The sequence below is a fragment of the Mandrillus leucophaeus genome, unplaced genomic scaffold (assembly GCF_000951045.1).
Source record: "Mandrillus leucophaeus isolate KB7577 unplaced genomic scaffold, Mleu.le_1.0 Scaffold1247, whole genome shotgun sequence".
Classification (NCBI taxonomy): domain Eukaryota; kingdom Metazoa; phylum Chordata; class Mammalia; order Primates; family Cercopithecidae; genus Mandrillus; species Mandrillus leucophaeus.
In genome coordinates, this window is record NW_012100843.1 from 135,683 (window position 1) to 151,140 (window position 15,458).

The 15,458-nt window shown below is 40.7% G+C and overlaps 1 protein-coding gene across 1 annotated transcript in view; it reads left to right on the forward strand.

Annotated features, from left to right (window-relative positions):
• Positions 1–425: 425 nt before the first annotated feature.
• The window catches only part of TCERG1L (transcription elongation regulator 1-like), a 289,722-nt gene continuing 274,689 nt past the window's right edge, over positions 426–15,458 (forward strand). The window contains exons 1-2 of the mRNA XM_011971789.1: positions 426–588; positions 14,339–14,511. Coding sequence (XP_011827179.1) covers positions 426–588; positions 14,339–14,511 — 336 coding nt within the window. The remainder of the gene's footprint in view (positions 589–14,338; positions 14,512–15,458) is intronic.

Below are 15,458 nucleotides of genomic sequence, written 5' to 3' on the forward strand. Positions count from 1 at the left end.
CAATGGCATGAATGATGTTATTTTAAAGCATCTTGCCACTTGATAGTAAAAGTGGAAGCATTCTTGTAGTGCAACTCATCAATCTCTAACTATGGCTTTTTCATGCTCTTCCTAGGGAAGGTCAAATTTGAGTGAAATAATAGGAAGGGCATTGTTGGTGACTGATTGCTGCTTTCCTTGATGTTCTTCTACGAGGGCTATGAATAAGGATTTTCCGTGTCGGATGTTGCTCAGTGGAAGGCACTTGGAATGCAACCTAATGTTCCCTGAGAGCAGGGACATACTGTGGCATCAACTGAAGCTGCTCTTAGAAAATGTGGAAATGTCAGAAGAGCAGAGCTGGGCCCTTCCTCAGAGCAAGATGCTTCATCTGCTTGAAGAGAATCAGTCATCCTGGCAAGACGGATTGGAAAGGATGGACAGCCATGGGGACAGTGCAGGCCCATGTCATAGTGGAGAAGCATGCCCGCCTCTCCATGAAATCAGTGACCCACAGATGCAGGGATCTGTTTGCTGACCACTTGGTGCTTGGCATATGGACACAGAAAGATGGAGCTTTAGTCCAGGGACTGGTGAAAATATCTAAAGGTATCTTTTTAAGTTACCAACGTGGTCCAAGGTGCTTCAGTTCACATAAGCGTCAGACAGGCATGTCAGAGTGTGTGACAACTAGCAGACTCTGTTCTAGACTCTGGATGGTGGATCTGCTTGGGCCATCTTGATGACAGGTCTATTGACATGGTTTCAGTGTTCTTTTTGCTGTTCTCTTAATGTATAATACTGGTTCTCAAGGAGGGCAGGGAGGGTTCCTCATAGGGAATATTTGTCACTGTTTGGAAAATTTTTTTGATTATTATGACTTGAGGCAGAGCTACTGGTGTGCAGTTGGTAGAGGCTAAAGTGGCCAAGATGGCTTTCACCACTAGCAATTAGCCACCAAAAACACCAATAGTGTTGAGATTTGTAAACCCTGCTCTATGCTATTTACATGCTGAAAATGCCACAACTATCAAAACAGCATATAAGAGAAAAAAAGTTAAAAACAAAAAATGATTCTAGAGTTATTTCATTAGAAACTTTCATCACACCATACAAGTCCATCTCAGCTCTTATGTACAGAAAAACTGAGTAAACACGTGGTAGCAGTGAAAGTAGAAATAATGTCACTAAAATTAAAAAATAATTTTCCAGATTTTTATCATGTTAGGTATCACTCTAAGAACTCTACACAAATTATACCTTTTACATTTTACAACAACCTTGTGAAATAAAGTTTAATTATCCATTTAGTAGATGAAAAAATGAAGGATGAAAGAAATTTTAAAATCTTAATAGCAAATATTGACATGGGGCTTATAGCATCCCAGAGGCTGCTCTAAGGATTTTACACTTCTGATGCACAACAATCCTTTCAGGTAAATTCTATTATTATCCCTACTCTACAGATGAGGAAGCGTGGATGTCCAAAAGTTAAGCAACTTGCCTGTAGGTATGCAATGAATCATTGGAAAGGCCAAGATTTGAACACAGAAGTTTTATGTCAGCATCTGTATTTTCTATCAGTCTTCTAAACTTAGCCTACTTATGAAGGATGGGGCCAGATCTCCTTTAACTCATGTGTCCCTAGAATGCCCTTAAATATTACTCTGCACTGAAAGATTTAGGGATCTCCCTTCTCACCTCATGAATAGCCAGTGCCTGGCCAGAAAGACAGTGTGCTCTGAGCTCTCTCATGAGCCCCACAGGCAGCTGGGCATGCCCTTGGGGTAAAAGTCAGCCATAGCCTGGGTGCATTTTGCTCATGGTGGTGAGAATTATTCTCTGAATAATAGATAGAAAATTGACAAACAATTGAAAAGAGCTTCAGAGAACTGTGGGACTGCGATGAAGAATCTAACATTCATGTCATTGGAGTCCCAGATAGAGAAGACAAAGAACACTGGGTTAAAAAAAGTACTCAGAAAAACAATAACCAAAAGCTTCTCAAATTTTTTTAAAAAGACATAAAACAAGAGATTCAAGGAGCCAAGAAAATCCCAAATACAATAAGCCAAATGATATCCATACCAAGAAATATCATGGTCAAATTTTTGGACACCAAAAACAAAGAAAAAGTCTTAAGAGCAGGTAGAGAAAAACTAACCAATCACCACTGGGGAAAACTCAATTCAAAGTAGAGAAGATATATTATTTTAAAAAATAATAAAACTATGGAAGTCAGAAAGAAGTTGCATAGCATTTTTCAAGAAGCTAAAAGAAAAGAACTGTCAACCCAACATTCTATGCCCAGCAAAAATATTCTTCAAGAATGAAAAAGAAATCAAAACATATGTAGATAAAGGAAAATGAAGATAATTTGTCAGCAGGAGGCTAACCTCATAAGGATAGCTAAAGGAAGTTCTTGAAACAGAAAAGAAATGATGAAATAATAAATCTTAGAAAATCAGGAAGGAAGAATATGATAAGCCAGCATATGGGTACTATAATATACTTTCTTTCTCCCCTTGAGTTTTCTAAATTATGTTTGTCAGTTGAAACAAAAGTTATAACACTATTTGATGTGGTTCTACATGCATGTAGATGAAATATTTAAGACAATTATAATTTAATAGGAGAAAATGAAGAGATGTAAAAGAGACAAGATTTCTATGCTTTACCTGAACTGGTAAAATAAAAATATCGGTGGATTTTCATGTTATGTATATAAAATGTAATTCCTAGAGCAGTCAATTAAAAAGCTACACACATATATTGAGTCAATATCACTGTAAGTAAATTAAAATGGGATTCTAAAAAAAAATAGTTGAGTAACCCAAATGAAGGCAGGAAAAAGAAAACAGAGAAAACTAAGACAGAGAACAAATAGAAAACAAGAAGTAAAATGGGAGACAAGCCTTACACATCAACAATTACATTAAATGTAAATGATCTAAATATACTAATTCTGAGACAGAGATTGGCAGAGTGGATTAAAAAACTTGACCCAACTATATGCTGTGTGTAAGAAACTCACTTCAAACATATTAGAGTCAGATTGAAAGTAAAAAGATAGAAATGCCACATTATGCAAAGATTAATAAATGGAAAGCAGGAGTGGATTTAGTAAAATCAAATAAAATAGGCTTAAAAATAAGAAAAATTCCAGAGCCAGAGAAGATGTTATATAATGATAATAGGGTCAATTCACCAAGATAACACAGCTATTATTCTAAATGTGTATGTATCAAATAAGAAAGTTGCAAAACATGTAAAGCAAAATCTGATAGAACTGAAAAGGGAGATAGACAAATCACAATTTGTCTTTAACAACTTCTGCCAACAACAGACAAAAAAATTAAATAAACCTCTTACCAATTGGTAAAGCAAACAAAAAGTAGCAGATATAGAAGAACTTAACACCACCAGACCCAAACCAATTAGACTCAATACCACTGCATAACCCAATTAAACCAATAGGTTTAATAGACATTTATAGCATATTTCATCCAACAACAGCAGAACTGACATTTTTTTTCAAGTGTCCACATAACATATACCAAAATAAACCATATCATAGGCCTCAAAAATCTCAACGTATTAAAAGAATTGAGGCTATGCAGAGTGTGTTCTTCTACCACAATGAACTCAAACTAGAGATAATAACAGGAAAATCAACAGACTCTTAGAAACAAAACAGCACATGTCCAAATAATCCATGGGTCAAAGAGAAAAATCTGAAAAGCAATTTTTAAAAATACACTGAACTGAATGAGAATTAAAATACAACATATTAAAATTTGTGAGACACAGCTAAAGCAGTATGAGAATAAAATTTGGAGCACTAAGTACACAAATTGGAAAAGCAGAAAACTGTTAAATCAGTAACATAAGCTCACGTCTAAAGAACCTAGAAAATGAAGAGTGAACCCACATCCAGGAGGAGGAAGGCAATGATAAAGATAAAAGCAGAGGCCGGGCGTGGTGGCTCAAGCCTGTAATCCCAGCACTTTGGGAGGCCGAGACGGGTGGATCACGAGGTCGGGAGATCAAGACCATCCTGGCTAACACGGTGAAACCCCATCTCTACTGAAAAAAAAATACAAAAAAAGTAGCCGGGCGAGGTGGCGGGCGCCTGTAGTCCCAGCTACTCGGGAGGCTGAGGCAGGAGAATGGCCTGAACCCAGGAGGCGGAGCTTGCAGTGAGCTGAGATCCGGCCACTGCACTCCAGCCTGGGCGACAGAGCAACACTCCGTCTCAAAAAAAAGAAAAAAAAAAAAAGATAAAAGCAGAAATCCATAGACTTGCAAATAGAAAATGATAGAGAAATAAATGAAACATAGAGGTTTGAAAAGCTCTATAAAATTAATAAACCACTAGCAAGACAGACAAAGGAGAAAGAGAGAAGATGTAAATTACCAGTGTTGGGAACAAAACATGGAATATCACTGCAGACCCTGAAGATATCAAAAGGAGAGTAAAGTAATACTAAGAACAACAATACATGCATACATTTGACAACTTACATCAACTGGACCACATCGTTAAAAAACACCAAGTACCACAAGTCACCCAGTAAGAAACAATTAATTTGAATAGCCCTATAATCATTAAGAAAATAAAATGTATAACTTTAAAAACATCCCCAAAATGAATCTACAAGCCTAAGTGGTTATGCTAGAGAATTCTATCAAAACCACTAGAGAATTCTATCAAAACATTAAAGAAGAATGAATACTGATAATACACAATACCTGCCCAAGGAATAGAATAGAAGATGACTCTTCTTAACTAATTTCATGAAGCTGTATAACCATTATACTAAATCACACACACACACACACAGAGCAAACAAAAGTTCCCAGAACTGAGTGTGAATTCATCAAGATTGCAAGATACATGAAAATATATGAAAATAAATTTTATTTCTATATACTAGCAATGAACACATGGTCATCAAAATTAAAATAAAAATACTATTCACAATTGCTTAAAAAATAAAATATTTGGCTGGGCACTGTGGCTCATGCCTGTAATCCCAGCACTTTGGGAGGCTGAGGCGGGCAGATCACGAGGTCAGGAGATCGAGACCATCCTGGCTAACATGGTGAAACCCTGTATCTACTAAAAATACAAAAATTAGCTGGGTGTGGTGGCAGGTGCCAGTAGTCTCAGCTACTTGGGAGGCTAAGGCAGGAGAATGGTGTGAACCCAGAGGCGGAGCTTGCAGTGAGCCGAGATCACACCACTGCACTCCAGCCTGGGTGACAGAGCAAGACTCCATCTAAAAAAATAAATAAATTAAATTAAATTAAATTTTAAAAATATTTAAGGAAAAATTTAAGAAAACATGAACAGGACTTGTATGTTGAAAACTATACAATGCTGATGAGAGGAATAAAACAAAGATCTAAATAACTATGTTCAGTGATTGGAAGACTTAACATAATGAAGATAATCAAGCTTCTCCAAATTGATATACATGTTTAATGTAATTCATATTAAAATTTCAACAAGGTTTTTATAGATGCATGTAAGATGAGTCTAAAATTTATATAGAAGGGATAAAGGAAATAACTAAAATAATATTTAAAAGAGAAGAAAGTGGGAGGAATCATTGTACCTGACTTTAAGATTTATTGTAATTATATAGTTATAGTAGTCAGCAGTGTGGTATTGAATCAATGAAACGAAAGAGATCTGCCAAGTGGTTACACAGAGATTTCCCAGACTGGTTTTTTTTTTAACAGTTTTATTGAGATACACCATGAAACTCATTCAAAATGTAGAATCACTAAGTTTGTAATATATTCACAGATATGTGCGACCATCGCTACAATCAATTGTAGATGGTTTTCATCATCTCAAAAAGAAGTCCCTTACCATTTAGCTATCAATTCCCATTACCACATCCCTGCCATCCCTAAGCAAACATTACAGATTTGCCTGGACATTTTATATAAATGGAATCCCATGTGGTCTTCTGTGATTGGCTTTTCAAGGTTTATCCATGTTGTAATATGTATCAATACTTTATTACTTTTTAAGGCTAAACAATACTCCAGGTACGGCTACAACATGTTTTGCTCATCCATTCATCATTTGATGAACATTTGGTTGCTCCCACCACCTTCTACCCACGTTTTCATCTGGTGAACATTTGATTATTTCCACCTACATACCTAAGTTTTGACAAAAGTATAAAATCCATTCCATCTGGGAAAGAGCATTTTCAACAGGTACGCTGGAGCAACTGGATATTGGTAGGCAAAAGAAACAAAACTGGACCTTGACCTACGTCTCACATTTTACACAAAAATTAATTCCAAATGAATCATGGATTTAACACACAATGCCAGAAACGGAAAAAAACTATGAGTAAACTTTTGGGCATATGGCTAGGCAAGGAGTTCCTAAACTAGACACAAAAAGTGTGAGTCAAAAAAGGAAAAATAATAAAATGAACTGCCTGAAAATTAAAATATTTTTCTCTATGAAAGACTCCAGAGGATGAAAAAGCAAGCTACAGACTGAGAAAATATTCATAAAGCATATCTTGCAAAGGACTATTATCTGAAATACATAGAGAACACTCCAGACTCAAAAGTCAGTCAAATAATCGTCTTAGAAAATGAACAGAGGTATAAAGAGACATTTCACCAAAGAGGATATGAAGATGGCATAGAGACAACAGGAAAAGATGTACAACATTATCACAAATTAGGGAAAGGCAAATGAAACCCGCAAGGAGATATCACTGCATATCCATCAGAATGGCTTAACACAGTGACAACACTCAATGCACCTGAGGATGAGGAGAAATACTCTGTCGTACACTGCTGGTGGGAACGCAAAATGGTACAGCCGCTCTAGAAAGCAATCTGTCAGTTTCTTACAAAACTGAACATGCAACTATCACACAACCAACAAGTTGCTCTTCTAGACATTTTCCCCAGGGAAAAGAAAAGTTAATGTTTATATAAAAATGTGTAGAAATGTTTACGGACACATTACTCATCATAGCCAAAAACTCAAAACAATCCAGATGTCTTTCAAAAGATAAAGGTTTAAACCGTGGTCTATCCTTACCACGGAATTCTTAGTGATAAAAAAAGAAGAAACCCCTGATGTACATAACCACCAGGATTAAACTTCACAGAATGTTACTGAGTGTAAAACCGAAGAGGTTACATTCTGCATTATTCCATTTATATAGCATTCTTGAAATCATAAAATTATAGAAATGAAGAAAAGATTAGTATTCGCTGGGAGTTAAGGAGGGCATAGGGATGGGACTGAAGTGGACGTGGCTGTAAAAGACAACATCAGGCATCCGTGGGGGTGGAAGCCTTCATTCTCTGGACTATATTAATGCCAGTATCCTGGTGGTGCTGTCATCCTACAGTTTTGCACTGGGAAAACTGGATAAGGATACACAAGATCTTTCTGTATTATTTCTTACAATTGCTTGTGAATCCACAATAATTCCAAATGAAATATTTAATGTTTAAAAGCATAAGACACTTGTTTAATGCTTTTAAATGTAAACAGACAATGTCTTCCCTGTTAAATATCTATGTTCGTTTGTGTGAGATAAAGTTTGCATAGAGTGAAGTACAGAGATTAGAAGTGGAAACTAGTGAGTTTTGGTAAATGTATGCATCTGTAACCCCCATCCCACCAAGACACAGAGAACTCCCATCACCCAGAACGTTCCTTGGGCCCCTGAAAAGTCAATCCCCACCCCCATAGCAACCTCTGTTCTAATTTCTAGAAATATAGATGACTTTTGCCTATTTTTTGGATTTGATAAAAACGGAATAATTCAGTATGTATTCTTTCAGTCTGGCTTCTTTCACTCAACATAATGTTACACTAATCTGTGTTTTTTAGGCAATCTTATTGCTGAGTAGTATTCCACTCTTTGAATTTAAGACAATTCATTTCTCCATTTTCCTGTTGACAGATACTTGGGGTGTGTTATGGACTGAATTATGTTCCCCCCCAAAATTTGTACATTGCAGTCTCAACCACAAGTACCACAGAATGTAATATAATTGGAGATAAGTCCTGTACACAGGTAATTAAGTTCAAATGAGGTCGTTAATAAGGTGGGCCCTTGTCTAACATGACAGGTGTCTCATAGGAAGAAGAAATTAGCACACAGGCATGCACAGAGGGGATTCTGTGTGAAGATAAAGGGAGAAGATGGACACCTGGAAGCCAAGGAGAGAGGACTCAGGAGAAACCAAGCCTGCTGGCACCTTGATCTTGGACCTCCAGCCCCAGTACTTAGAAAATAAATTTCTGTTGTTTAAGCCACCCAGTTTGTGGTACTTTATTATGACAGTTCTGACAAACTAATACAGGCTGTTACTATTTGGGGTCTATTAAGACTAAATATGCTAAGATATTTTATACAAGTTTTATTGCAGGCATATGTTTTAGTGCATCTGAGCTAAGTACCTCAGAGTGGAAGAGCTCATCACAGGACAGGTGCAAGTTTAGCAGTTTAACGTTATAAGAAACTGCCAGATTTCCAAAATACTGGGACAATGCAACTCTCTTCTCTGTAGTGTATAAGAGCTCTGGTCACTCCACAAGTCTCACTGGTATTTGATATCATCAGTCCTTTGTTTTGTTTTGTTTTGTTTTAACATTTTAGCCATTCTTGTGGGTGTGAAATGACATTTTTCAGGGGTTTTTAATTTGCAATTTTCTGGTGACTAATAATGTTTGGCATCTTTTAATATACTTATTATCCATTTGAATACCTTATTTTATGAAACAGCTAGTCAAATCTTTTCTTATTAGGTTGTTAGTATTTTCGTTAATGGATCTATAGTTCTTTATATATGCCAGGCCCTTTGTCAGATGTCTGAATTATAAGCTTTTTTTCCTCTTGGTTTGTGCATTGCTTTTTTGTTTTCATAATGGCGTCTTGTAAAGGGAGAAGCTCTACATTTTGTTGAAAGCTAATGTATCCATTGTTCTTTTTACAGTTCTGGCTTTCCTTGTCCTGCGATATTTTTATCTGCCTCAAGGTTGGGAAGATTTTCAAGCATGCTTTCTTCTAGAGACTTACACATCTTAGTTTTTAATTTTAGTTCTAGGATATATTTTGCTTTACAATTTGTATGTGGTATGATGTAGGGTTCAGTCTTGTTCCTTATACTCTCATATTTTTATTCTAATCCCATTTGTTGAAAAGACCTTTCTTTCCCTACTGAAAAATATGTACTTTATTAACTATTTGTACCCTTTGCACTTTCATAATGTATTTGAGAATCAGTATATCGAGTTCTATAAAAAATCTTTTGATTATTTTGATTGCATTAAAGTTATATATAAATTTGGGACAAGTTGGCAGCTTTAAAATCTTGAGTCTTTCTATCCGTAAAATGCCTATTTCCCCAATTTTTTGTTTGTTTTTAAACATTTCAATACGCTTACAAAACTTTATCTTAAATAAATTGCACATTCTTGGTTAGATTACACTTTGGAATCTCCCTTATCTTTTTTTTTTACCATTGTAAATATTATATATTTTTACACTATATGTTCCATTTGTTGCATATATTACAGAAATGCAAATAACAATTATATATTGATTTTTTAACTTGCCAAACTATTTTTATTCATTATTTATTCTAGAAATACTAACATGCATATTTAATTTGACAGTTAAAATGTAATAAGTCTGTTTACCTCTCTCCAAACTTATGTGCTGTTTTTGTCCAGCACTTTAGTCTTAACTGAATTTTTAACCCCACAGAGTATTCCTTCATTATTGTTCTCTCATAGATCAAGGCAGGTTCATATTCTGCCACGTTTAGTGCTTTCTTTGCTCACTATTCTTGCAGGCATCCGACTTTTCTCTTGGGATGATTTTTTTTTCTTTCTCTAGAACTGCATTATAACTTTAGTTAGTGAGAGTCTGTTGAGTAAATCTCTGTTTATATTTTCTTTTGTTTTTTAACTTTTCACCTCTTTATTTTGCCTTTGCCTTTGTATTCTACAGATGTTGGGTACTGTGTTCAACATTTATTCAAAAAGATAAACTTAGTTACCCTCTTGTGTGTATCTTCTGTGTACTTGCAGATTTATGTATTCATCTGGCTATACTACCAGTTATTAAGAGAGCTATATTAAAATCTACCATTATGATGATTAATTTGTCTACTTTAAAAAAATTCTGCTGATATTTATTTCATATATCTTAAGATTCTATTATTAGGTACATGCATGATTAGAACACTTACATCTTTCTGTTATTTTATCATGTGCTGCCCTCTTTAATCTCAAATAATGTTTCTTTCACTAAAGTATACTTGGTTTGTTGAGAATATACACAGAGCAGCTTTCTTTTGCTAGTGTTGTGTGTAGAGCTGCCTCCAGTGTTAGTGAGATCCTGTGCAAATCCTTTACGTTGGGCCCCTGTCTAGAGAAATAATTTGATTTTAAAAATGTGTTAGAAGATCCATAGGTCCACCTGGGGTGCCGTCATTTATTCCTGAAGACCTAGAATGAGGAGGAGAGCAGAGGGACATACCCACTGGGTGATTCTGAGCAGCGTCCTGGGGCTTTTCCACACTCACTGGGTGGTTCTCTGAGCAGTGTCCTGGGGCTTTTCCACACTCACTGGGTGATTCTCTGAGCAGTGTCCTGGGGGTTCTCCACACTCACTGGGTGATTCTCTGAGCAGCGTCCTGGGGCTTTTCCACACTCACTGGGTGATTCTCTGAGCAGCGTCCTGGGGCTTTTCCACACTCACTGGGTGATTCTCTGAGCAGCGTCCTGGGGCTTTTCCACACTCACTGGGTGATTCTCTGAGCAGTGTCCTGGGGGTTTTCCACACTCACTGGGTGATTCTCTGAGCAGCGTCCTGGGGCTTTTCCACACTCACTGGGTGATTCTCTGAGCAGTGTCCTGGGGGTTCTCCACACTCACTGGGTGATTCTCTGAGCAGTGTCCCGGGGGGTTTCCACACTCACTGGGTGATTCTCTGAGCAGTGTCCTGGGGCTTTTCCATACTCACTGTTGATTCTCTGAGCAGTGTCCTGGGGATCCTTCCATGCTCACTGGGTGGTTCTCTGAGCAGTGTCCTGGGGGTTCTCCACACTCACTGGGTGATTCTCTGAGCAGTGTCCTGGGGATCCTTCCACACTCACTGGGTGAGTCTCTGCGTGTGGGGATTCTTTCCAGTGTCCAGACACCATTTTCTCCTGTTCATGTCCAGAAATCCCTCTTCGTGTTCTTTATCATCAAGCTCACCATTCCTGGCTGATTTCATATCTCCCAACATGACAATAAGGTGACCACCCAGTTGTGACTCACCGTGGCAGGGCCCTTGGGATCCCGTTTGCAGACCCCTGTGGGTCTCCTGGCCTCTGCAGCGCCGATGCTGTGGGCCTGGCACCTGCTTCCTCTTGACTCTAGGAGCCTGGTCCTCAGCACTGACTTCCTCAGAGCCTCCCAAAGGCTGTGTCCCTGCTACCTTGATGAAAGCCACGAACCACGTCTCCAGAGAACACAGGAAACCGGCTGGACCGGGGATTCTCCACATTTGCAGGACATGGGGTCTTGGGGTTTGCATCAATTCTGGAAAATGTTTGGCTCTTCTGTCTCTGCGTCGGGCATGTCTCTTCTCTCTCAGCTCATCTGTGGCTCTCTAAACATTTCCCAGCCCTTCTTACCTCAGCCTCCGTGTTCTTCATCTTCACTTTCATGTCGCCCAAACGCTTTCCCTCTGTGGGATGATGTTTGAACAATTCCTTCAAATCTCTCTTCTAGTCCATTTATCACCTCTTCTGTTGTGTCTAATATACTTTTAAATACACACATTGTGTTCCAGACCTCAACACTGCATCTTTCATTTCTAAAAGATGCATTATATTCATTTACAAACTCACGAGGTTATTTTTAGAAATTCTCATTCTTCAATTGCAGCTTTAATATATTTTAAAATATTTTAATACACCCTTCAAAGAGCACACTAAAACTTTTAAATTATATTTAAACGTATTTCAAACACACACATTGACACCCGGTGTACTATAATCCTAATACCATTTGTCTTCTGGGGTCTGATCCTTCTGTTTTGATTTTTTCTTATAAGCCTCAGTCATGGTGGCCTTTTTCCTCCTGGGCGTCTGCTTTCGAATATGAATATGTCCCTTTGATCTGTTTCTATGGAGTCTCTTTGGGGACTGGATTTGAAATGCGTCCCTGCAGAGGTTTTCTATTCCTCATTGTCAGCTGCCTGGGGCCACTTCCCACCAGGGACCACTTCAAACCACTTTTTTTTTTTTTCACACAGGTAGTGTGAATACTGACTCCAGAATCACATGTGGATGGTCTGTGGTTCTTCATTTTTCAGGGAGGCTTCTCCCTCTGTCTAGAACTGGGCATGTTTCCTGTTTTCCTTTGCAGAGCATTTCTCCTGTCCCACAACGAGGATGCTGCTTTCCTGGGATCCTGGAAATCTCCCGGGCAGCCTCCTGCCCTGGACAAGGGCTCGGTCACCAGGCGCTGGCACCTGCACAGATGGGGTGGGTTAACATGGGAGTCTCCCGGGCAGCCTCCAGGTCTGGACACCGGTTCCCCAAGACAAGGGCTCGGTCACCAGGCACTGGCACCTGCACAGATGGGGTGGGTTAACATGGGAGTCTCCCGGGCAGCCTCCTGCCCTGGACAAGGGCTCGGTCACCAGGCGCTGGCACCTGCACAGATGGGGTGGGTTAACATGGGAGTCTCCCGGGCAGCCTCCAGGTCTGGACATGGGTTCCCCAAGACAAGGGCTCGGTCACCAGGTGCTGGCACCTGCACAGATGGGGTGGGTTAACATGGGAGTCTCCCAGGCAGCCTCCAGGTCTGGACACCGGTTCCCCAAGACAAAGGCTCGGTTACCAGGCGCTGGCACCTGCGCTGGTTGGATGGAGGCTTTGCTTCAGCCTCTCCCTATTGTAGGTTTTCTCTCAGGATCTCGTCTTCTTCTCGGCCAATTCAGCCTTGCACTTTTTAAAAATTGTAATCATATCATTGAAAAACTGTTTCATACTGGAAAGGTTTTTCAACACATGTACCTGATAAGATCCCCATTCAGCAAGGGCATATAGGAGTGGCAGCCTGTCATGTCCCAGATTCTGAGGACACAGCTGCACCCTGCCACGTGCGGCTCCCATTTCAGTGATTCTCAGGTCAGGACGGGAGGGGTTTCTGGACGGCCCGGACCCCTAGCCTGCGCCTGCCTTCCTCTCCTGCCTCCTGAGCAGCACTCAGGGGAGTGGCTGCCCCAGCACCTGCCTGGGCTCCCCTGTGGGGGACGGGGAAGAAAAGAGCAAGGCTCCCCTCCCAGCAGGAGGAAAGTCGTGCGGTGACCTGGCTGGCTCCTGGAACTGTAGAGAAGTAAAACTAGGACAAGGATGGGGAAAAGTATCTTCGGAAGTGGCGTGAGTGGAAGGATAAAATAAATGCTCTCTCTTTTCCTTGTTCTGAAAAGGTTAGGGGAAAAGCAGGCACCTGACAGGCAGGGAAGGGGTGGCAGAGTCGTGGGATGTTGGACTCACTGAAATTCAAACCTGCCAGGAAATTTGATTAATTTGTCTACTTAAAAAAAAAATTCTGCTGATATTTATTTCATATATCTTAAGGTTCTATTATTAGGTATATGCATGATTAGAACACTTACGCCTTTCTGTTATTTTATTATGTGCTGCCCTCTTTAATCTCAAATAATGTTTCTTGCACTAAAGTATACTTGGTTTGTTGGTAATACACATAAACCAGCTTTGTGTAGCTGAGGCAGGAGCTTCAGGCCCCTTGACTACTGCAGCCCACTTCCCTCCACCGCTGCGTGGGCCCCGAGTTGGCCAGGGTGAGCTACACAAAGCACCATGTCTGCTGCCTGGATTGCAGGCAGTGAGCAGGTTATTACCAAAAATCAGAAAATGTGGCCCTGCCCAGCCCTGCGGGGCTGCTTCCAGGCTGCCCTGAGGGCAGAGGAGCCTCCCAGGAACAGGATCTCTCCCTCTATTCATTCCCTGTGTTGAGTCATGAGGCTTTGGGGAGAAGGTGCATAACGGGAAGGCCTCCCCCTCCCACCTCTCTATTGAGATGCGGTGAGGCTGTCGCTTCCTATGAGTGTTTTGCTTTCCCAAATGCAAGCAGGGGGACTTGCAGAATGGCAGGTGCTGGGACCTGCTGGGAAGAGGCTGCAGCCCCCACGCTGCACTCCTTGTGGACTCCCCCCAGGTGGCTCTCTGGCAGGGACAGGACCTTTATGTGTGGTAGTCCACAAGCGTGCCCTCTCTTTCCAAAGCCAGTTTGTCCAGCCATGACTGGTCCTGGTCTTGCTGATAGAAGAAAGAGCACTGCACTGGGCCCAGAGGCCCAGGATCCTGGCCCCACCTCAGCTGCCTGAGTGGCCTTGGGTGCCCCAGGCCAGCCCCTCGGAGCAGCAGCAGGGGTTTGCTGAGAAGCCAAGGGTCCTGAAGCTCCTGCAGCTCCCCTACCTGTGGGTGGGCTTCAATCCGGTGTGCAGCGCTCTGGCCCACAAAGCTGAGGCCTGTGACAGCGGCCAGCCTCGGTCCCAGCCTGGGGCTCAGCTCTGAGATGCGTGAGGCTGTGTCTGGTTGGGTGGAAGGAACTCTTCTCTCAGGGTAAAGAGCATATAGGGTGAAACAGGTTTCACTCGCGTCCCTGTCCTGGACTTTTCACATTTTACATTTTTCTTTTCTATTATTTTTTGGCCTTTTTCTCTGACTGTGCCAAGGAAGTGTTTTCTCCTAAGGCCGTAGGGAGGTGGCCAAGGCTGACTCACCCTGGACCTGGCCCGTGGACTCCCAGCTCATAGGAGAGGCAGATCCTTATGGTCTGTCTGAGGGCTTGGAAGTTGGACCACTGGGAATCTTCCCTCAATGGCTTAAGGACGTCTCATGGGCTGGCTCTTGTGCAGGGAGGGGTCTGGCTCTTCGCTGGAGTCCCTCCCACACTATCTGGTTTCACACAAGCCACAGAGCAGGTGATTCAGCTTGAGATGGCCCCGCTGCCCTGCCAGGTCCCCCTGAAACCTCATTCTCTCTCAGGCCCCACGGTCTCATGGGCGTATTTCTATTTTACCACTTAGCTCCTTAGATACTCAAAACTCTTGCCCTGTCTAATTCTGAACATGGAAAAAGGTCAGAAGTCAGATGCCTCAGGGACTGGTCCCAAGGCAAGCATATCTCAATGTGTTTATTAATGAGCTGAAAGAGTCAGAGGAAAGGTTAAGAGGCAGAGTTTGCTGAATGTACAGAATTATTTAAGTTAACTCTTCAGGGAAGAAAAAACAGACTACCTTCTATGAAATTCTATTTTTTTCTTACCCTAAGACTATTTTGTCAAGGTGAAAAATATTAAGACAATCAATGGTGCAGAGAACATACTTAGTCTCCTCTTTCTTTGTTGAGACAGAATTTACTAGTGAGAGTAGAGATCTGGG